Below are 7,661 nucleotides of genomic sequence, written 5' to 3'. Positions count from 1 at the left end.
TGCCGCCGCAGTGCCAGGCTCATTTTGATACTGCCGCCGCCGTGCCCGGCTCATTTTGATACTGCCGCCGCAGTGCCTGGCTCATTTTGATACTGCCGCCGCAGTGCCCTGCTCATTTTGATACTGCCGCCGCAGTGCCCTGCTGATTTGATACTGCCGCCGCAGTGCCCGGCTCATTTGATACTGCCGCCGCAGTGCCCGGCTCATTTGATACTGCCGCCGCAGTGCCCCGCTTAATTCGATGCCGCCGCAGTGCCTCCATTTGTCATTTCAAGACTAATGGCTTATTCAGCATTGGACCGGGCTCTCCCTTCCGGTGCAGCAGAGCCGCAGCTCCCTTCGGTCATAGTGAGAGCCCTCCATCCGACGCTTTAAACCACGCCACGTATTCAGTGGCAAGAGGGGCTCTCCCTTCCGGTGCAGCAGAGCCGCAGCTCCCTTCGGTCATAGTGAGAGCCCTCCATCCGACGCTTTAAACCACGCCACGTATTCAGTGGCAAGAGGGACTCTCCCTTCCGGTGCAGCAGAGCCGCAGCTCCCTTCGGATGCAGCGAGAGTCCCTCACCTGGCCTTCCATCGTGCTCCTCATTCGGCGACAGGTAGGGCTTGCCATCTGACGCGGAGAGTCGCAGCTCACGTTCAAGCACCGCACGACCCCTCCCAGTCGCCCTGCCGCCTCCTCGCACACCCTACTTTTCTTCATGGCATGCATATTTTTGGGGGCTACTTAGTTTTCTCTCCGGCTGCTGTCTCATGCCATTAGCTTCTTTTAGGGAGTTCTCTGGGTTCGGGCTTTAACCCGAGCTCGGAGCCCTCCCTCTGGACAGCACGCCAAATATGCTACTAATTGCTTAATCACATTATATGTTAGTGTGAACTCGTGAAATGCTAATCTTGCGAGTTTGTTAATAGGAGCAAAGGAAGCAAATTTCCTTACTTTAGCAAAGGAAAACCAGTCTCCTCTTGGTTTATATCGAAATCCTCCGACATTTTTCTTTGCAAATCCTCGGTTTGTACTTCTAATTCATGACCGGCGTTTTGTTTTGTTCTCTCTCCGCATTCGTCAACATGGGCATCGCTAGGCCATTTTTAGGGGGGCTATAGTTCTATCAAACTATTAGTTCCATAAACTGTACACGAATTCGTGATCGCCTCAGTCCCCTTTAAATTTCATATGAAAACGGCAGCAGACTTCGATCGGCTCCTCTCTGTCTTTCAGCGCGGTCTTTTTCAATCCACAGACCGCAGCGGCGCAGAGCTAGAAACAGAGGAAAAGGTGTGTGTTTATCGATAGATTGTTATAATATCTGCATCTGTGCAGTTATTTGTCATAAATACAGTTTACAAAATATCATGGGGGAGCAATCGGTTCCCCATCTACTGTAGCCTAAGTTTTCACTGCGTTCACCCCTCATCACACCACAGATTTCCTCCAGTGAAAATGAAGCACATATGAAAGCATATACTTCATAAAACGATGTTGCCATTTTCATTTGAATATATATATATAAAATGAAAATCCTGGAATCGTATCACGCAACGCCAACTCTTACGTCATCCGCCGGAACGGCTTCCGTTATCTGTTTCAGATGATAGATAACAATTTTTGATATAACTCCGACTGGATTCGTCTGAAAGAAGAAAGTCATATAAACCTAGGATGCCTCGGGGGTGAGTAAAACACAAGCTAATTTTCATTTTTGGGTGAACTAACCCTTTAAATCATTTTTGGCAAATTAAAGGAGTCATATGATGCTGCTAAAAAGAACATTATTTTGTGTATTTGGTGAAATTAAATGTGTTTATGCGGTTTAAAGTAAAAAAAACACATTATTTTCCACATACTGTATATTATTGTTTCTCCTCTATGCCCCGTCTTAACTTTTATAAAGAATATCTCTTTGGATTTGAGACTTTAGTCTTTGCAACTTTACAGATCTTCTTTATGCACCAAGAGCTTGTAACACTTCAAAGAGAAAGGAAAAACTGAAATCGCATAATATGACCCCTTTAAATAAAGCTAAAAATATTCAACATTAATTAACATATAATTAAAAATTAGAAATATTGCCTTGGCAACTAGCTGAAATTAGTTCAAACTGAAGTACTAAAATTACTAAAACTGATTAAAACTGAAATAAAGCGAGATTTAAACGATTAAAAAATAAAAATGACAAAAGCACATAAAATTACTAAAACTTAAAGTAAAATTAAGAATAAAACAAGTTTTTTTTTAAGCTAATTAAAATATTAACAAACACTATAAAAGTATACCCCGGGCTGGACTCTGCTTCGTCCACGGTGAAAGCCGATCCGGCGATTGACAGCGCAAAGTTTATTTTTTTCCTCAGCGACCAGCACGGATCAGCTCCAGGCATGACGAAGCGGATATCGTCCTCTTTTGGAAGGCCAAACAAAGTAGTTTTGCTTTCACAATGAAACACAGGCAATTCTCACGACATGGCGGCGGCAACAACAACAATATTACAGCGAGAATAAAAGTTACGCCTTCTTTCTTTGCGTGAACATTTGGGCGGCGTTATGCAAATCTTCCCATACAATGATGTAGACGTGGGGGTGTGTTTAAACGAGGCGTTTTAGGAGGGCATGGACAAGTCTTAACTTTTATAAAGAATATCTCTTTGGATTTGAGACTTTAGTCTTTGCAACTTTACAGATCTTCTTTATGCACCAAGAGCTTGTAACAATCTAAAGAGAAAGGAAAAATTTAAATCGCATCATATGACCCCTTTAAATTAACACTGGTCTTGAGGAAATTAGTATAATATGAGTTACATTTTGTTGCACAAGGATGATTTGCCTTCCTTCTGTCCAGTTACTGTCTAAAAAGTTCCGTGCAGCCCATTAACAGTTTGCTCTGTTTTATCACATTGTTCTAGGCCATAGCCTGAATCTGTCACATGGTGTGACAGGTCATATATTCCATAAGCAATCTAAAAAGCACCTATTTTTTTTAAAGGGAATATCACACACACTCATTTTAGTACTCATACTTTGAAAAATATATTTGCTGTTTTTCTGGTAACATGACAGAATATATCAGCACAATGCTCATCTCTTTTACAAAGTAGTTTTTTTTAACCAACCAAGCTATAATACATTCATTTCAATAATTTACAATACAAATAAAAATTTAATATGCACAGTGACCCATATATTTGCATTATATTACGCTACTTTTTCTGTCCATTAATATTATGGTATATAATTTTGTATATTAAATAACAGAAAAACAAACGTTCCTCAGTTGAGCTGCTGACATGTTTTCTGCCTAATTGAACTGAATCAAAACAGTCAGATTCACTTTTATTAAATGATACTTTGAATTACCATTGTAGCCCTTGTGACAGCTGGAAACAGGTCTTGGTAATGAGTGCTGGTTTGTTTATCACAACTGTGATGAGTTAGTCGTCATCATCACACTGTGTTCCATCCATGTTAAAGTTAATGTGCCGCTCTTTCTCACTCATCATTTCTCACAGTTTGTGAAGCATGGCAGGCTGTGGAGCCCGCAGAATTGAAAGGCTCCTGGAGGATGTAACTCCACTGTGCAACAGCTGCAGTACAGGCAAAGATCAATATGGCTGGGGAGCAGAATTAATGTTCAGGAAAATGTGTGGTTTGAAATTTTGTTAAAAATATCAAACCTGTTCAGGAAAATGCATTCTTGAATTTAGTTAGTAAAATGTATGGCATGTTTTTTACATAATAAAAATATTAATTATATACGTTTTTTATTACTTTTTAAATTTTTTTTTACAGAATATATGTCAGGTTATAATTTTATAGAGGTGGACTAACATAATAAAAATATTAATTATATACGTTTTTTATTACTTTTTAATTTTTTTTTTACAGAATATATGTCAGGTTATAATTTTATAGAGGTGGACTATATATATATATAGAGAGAGATTTTATAGAAATAGAGATATTTTAGCAACACATTTTTTGTGTAATTTGTTTTAAATTTTTATTATTTTACATTTTTTCAAAGCAGAAACATAGCAATTTGCCAGTCTGATTAACTTCAGCTTTGCCTTTGCCTCCCCATTCTGATTATCCTGAGCATTTAATTTTAACACACTTTGATGTGATCTGGTTGCACCTCAGCTTTCTGCAACATTTTATTGGTACTCCATTTACCTCTGTTTGTTTCCATGGAAACAGATGAACGTTTCAGTCCCTTAGCTGCATGCCCTATACGAACTGCCCACCATGGCTAATCTGCTCTTGATGCTCTGCGCTCAGATGGTACAGATTGACAAAGAGTTTTCTACACAGTGCATTATGTACTCAGGACACAAGTGCCTTATATTGTTTCAGTTGTGTGGCCTCCTAGTTGATAATCAGTGTGTTAATGATATTCTGTTTCTCTGAAGAATTGTGCATGTGAAGCATCCTCGAGCTTGAAGGTTAAACTGAATAAACTGCTTGTGAGGGCCTTTCTTTTTGTGAGTGAAGACATTGTTCATTCACATTGTTCTCAAGGTCACTGGTCAGATTATAAGCACGAGGCCTTTGTCTTAGTTGGATGCTCTTGTTGTTGCAGAAGAAATCTAAGCAGACATCTAGCTGTTCACACTAGGAGCACTAAAAGCATGCATGAACACTAATAGCAAGATGGTTGCAAGCTTTATAGAGAGCTGAGAGTAGGAGGTCTCAATAAAGGTATTTTATGACATTTATAAGTAACATTTGAAAGAGCGTGCCATTTGAAATAATGACTTTATTTTATGCACATTTATCCACAGTCTCAGAGAAGAAGTGTGAAGCAGATCTCTGAAAAGCATCACTCTTGCCATCAGCTGGAAGGGAGAGACAATTACAGGTACATATGGTATGGTGATTTTTGATCATTTTTAATCATGCCATCAAAATCTGATGGCTCTTGCCACTAAGGTCAACATGCAAATTAACATTCACTTGCTACTTAATTTTAACTCCACATTTAAACCTGGGAATGCAACCTGTTGTGTTTCACAACCACTAATGCTACAACCATCCATCTAAGGAATTGTGTTTTCACAAAACCCTCATCATCCACCGGTTGCTATTTTGATCTTGGTTTCACAGTGTTCCTCAATATAATTTAGTACACTGTCCATCTCCTTTAACAATTTCTTGGAAGAATCAATAGTTTGTCTCTGATGCTTGTCAAGCCATATTGACAGTATAATGGTAAATGCTCCTCTTAATCATTTAAAGCTGGCATGAAAGAGAAAATTGGGATCATCTTTTCTTCCCTATTGTGAAGTATATTCAAGTGAAGTGGCTTTTCGAACAAGAAAAAAAATGTGTGGCAGGACTTGATTTTGTCTATTGGGAATTGATTGAATGTTGTTGTTGTTTTCAAGTGCAATCATTTTATGTGAGTAACAGGTTGTTGCAGGAGAAGGATTGAAACTCGTCTGGCTGTTGGGCAAACTTGTTGCTTATTATAACATTTAAAAAAAAATAAGAATTGTATATTTTGACTTCATGGTGACTTTAACCCTATAAAGCTATTATGTGTGCGGCACAAATTTCTGGCTACTAAATTGTCAGCATAATCAAAACATTGCTGTTGTATGCAATGTTCTACATGCCTTCTGCCCTCTGATTGATAGTTCAGACTAAGCAAAAGGCCATTTTATGTGATCTCAGAACTTCTTACTTTTTGCCCATAGGTGTACAACAATACACAATAAATCGCTATATAAATGCATCATTCATTCATATAAATTACAACATCTGCACCAAATTGTATATTTCAGCTCAGTTTGGGCCTCTAAATAAAACAGAGTTTTTTCCCACGAGTATGAGCTCCATGTGTTCCTATACAGGGCTCTACGCTTACTTTTCTTTTTAGGAGCACTTGTGCTCCTAACTTAAAAAATTTAGGAGCACGTTCAAAATTTTAGGAGCACCTTCTAAACAATTATCCAAAATGTTATCAAAAAGTAGCCTTCCCATTACGAGGTGATATTTGACTCCTCTAACTTTATTAAAAGTATGTCATCTTTTGTCAAATTCTTAAAAAACAGCTTTAAAAAAATGTTTAAGCTTTTTAAAAATTGTAATTAAAACGACAGAATAAGAACAAATCAGACAATAGTGTTATAGTCAGACAATGTAAGTCACTTAATATCAACTTCTTGTTTATTGAATTGTATTTTATTAAATCAGTATCACATTTACAAACTCCTTTAAAAATCATTAAAAGCTGGCTCTCATCTTAGTTCATCTCGATCTCACATCTATAATCAACGAAGCTCTCTACACTGCGCAATGAATCTCTCACTTTGCTTATGAAAGGATTCGTGAGATACGTCTGTGATACATTACTCAACGCTGCAAAAACACGTAGAAACATTTGAAGCTCCCCTGAGCGCAATCACAAGTATGATGATGATCGGGTCAGTCGCACTGGTGCTCCTAAAAATATGTTTATAGTCGCACGCAGTAGTTTTCAGTCGAAAATGCGACTGAAATGGTCGCACTGTAGAGCCCTGCCATATCAGACTAAATTAGCTATAAAAGCCTGATGTATCAAATATAATAAAAAGAATGACATTTTTTAAAATATATTTTGGGTTTGTGCTTTCCTCTTCCTTCCTTTGGAAGTGCAAAAATGTGAAGGAGCCTGAACACCAGTATACTAAACTTTCTCAAAACAGGCTCAGTCTGAAGTGTTTTAACACTGTTCTGCATGGCTTCATTCATGTTATTGTTAGTATTTAGAGCAGATGGTGCAAGAGTATTATATAAAGTATTTGTGCGAGAAGGTTTCCTGCTGTTTTTTTTTTTTAATCAATACTTCTCCTTCCAGCTTTGCTCTTTTTTACTTCTGGCTCCCTGAGTCTGTCAAACCTGATCTCAACAGGGTGTTAACAGACATTCAATATTGCTAATTGTAAAGTTTTTTTCATGTTCATGTCCAAAAGGGTGTCTGGCAATCTCAAAGTTTATTAAAAAGCGAACATTTGCAAATATAAACCTGAAATTCCCCTGTTTTCCACCAGTGAAACCAGACACCCACCCAATCTCATGTACATGTGTGAATCATTCTCAGCATGTCCTCGAAAGTACTAGATGTATTTTGGCAGATGTCTTACTCTCAGATTGTGACTGGTATCCTCTAGAGACGGAGAAGAACAGCACAGTTCACTGTCTATCAGTTAGCAGATAGCACTCAGTTGCCCTCCAACACTAACAGCCTCCTTTCCTTTTAGAGTAATTAGAGCTGGGAACATGGTAACACCCAGAGGATGTTAATGTTCATGTATTATCATTTTTGTGTGGTTTTCAGACTTGTTATTCTCTCCATTGTCATAGTGAGGATTTTTGGACAAAACTAGAAAGATTAGAAATAGCACACTACATCTCATTTATAATGCACTGAAATTATAAGAAAAATATTACCTTTTTTGTGAAATATATAATTATCTTATTTTGTACTAACACATTTACTATTTAAAATCCCCCCCACCCCCCCAATTTTTCCATAATTACTTTATTGGCAGGTTTCTCAGGCACCAATTAAGTCTAGTCCAATGGAGAGCCACCATTAAGAGTCTAATTTAGAAATATGTGACCCTGGACCACAAAACCAGTCTTAAGTCGCTGGGGTATATTTGTAGCAATAGCCAAAAATACAT

The 7,661-nt window shown here is 38.1% G+C and overlaps 1 protein-coding gene across 4 annotated transcripts in view; it reads left to right on the top strand.

The window, feature by feature from the left end:
- Nucleotides 1–7,661, top strand: part of LOC107671373 (tetraspanin-18-like) — a 36,725-nt gene that overhangs the window by 14,361 nt on the left and 14,703 nt on the right. For 2 of the 4 annotated variants that reach the window (XM_016464280.1, XM_016464281.1), the window contains exon 2: nucleotides 4,776–4,861. The exons of 1 other annotated variant lie outside the window; for it this stretch is intronic. In XM_016464280.1, the coding sequence (XP_016319766.1) occupies nucleotides 4,859–4,861 (3 nt within the window). In that variant the 5' untranslated portion in view covers nucleotides 4,776–4,858. The remainder of the gene's footprint in view (nucleotides 1–4,775; nucleotides 4,862–7,661) is intronic. One more of the 4 variants, XM_016464282.1, reaches the window with a different exon arrangement.

Source organism: Sinocyclocheilus anshuiensis, unplaced genomic scaffold (genome assembly GCF_001515605.1).
Source record: "Sinocyclocheilus anshuiensis isolate Anshui unplaced genomic scaffold, SAMN03320099.WGS_v1.1 scaffold4039, whole genome shotgun sequence".
Classification (NCBI taxonomy): Eukaryota; Metazoa; Chordata; class Actinopteri; order Cypriniformes; family Cyprinidae; genus Sinocyclocheilus; species Sinocyclocheilus anshuiensis.
This window is presented reverse-complemented; position numbering and strand designations above follow the sequence as displayed.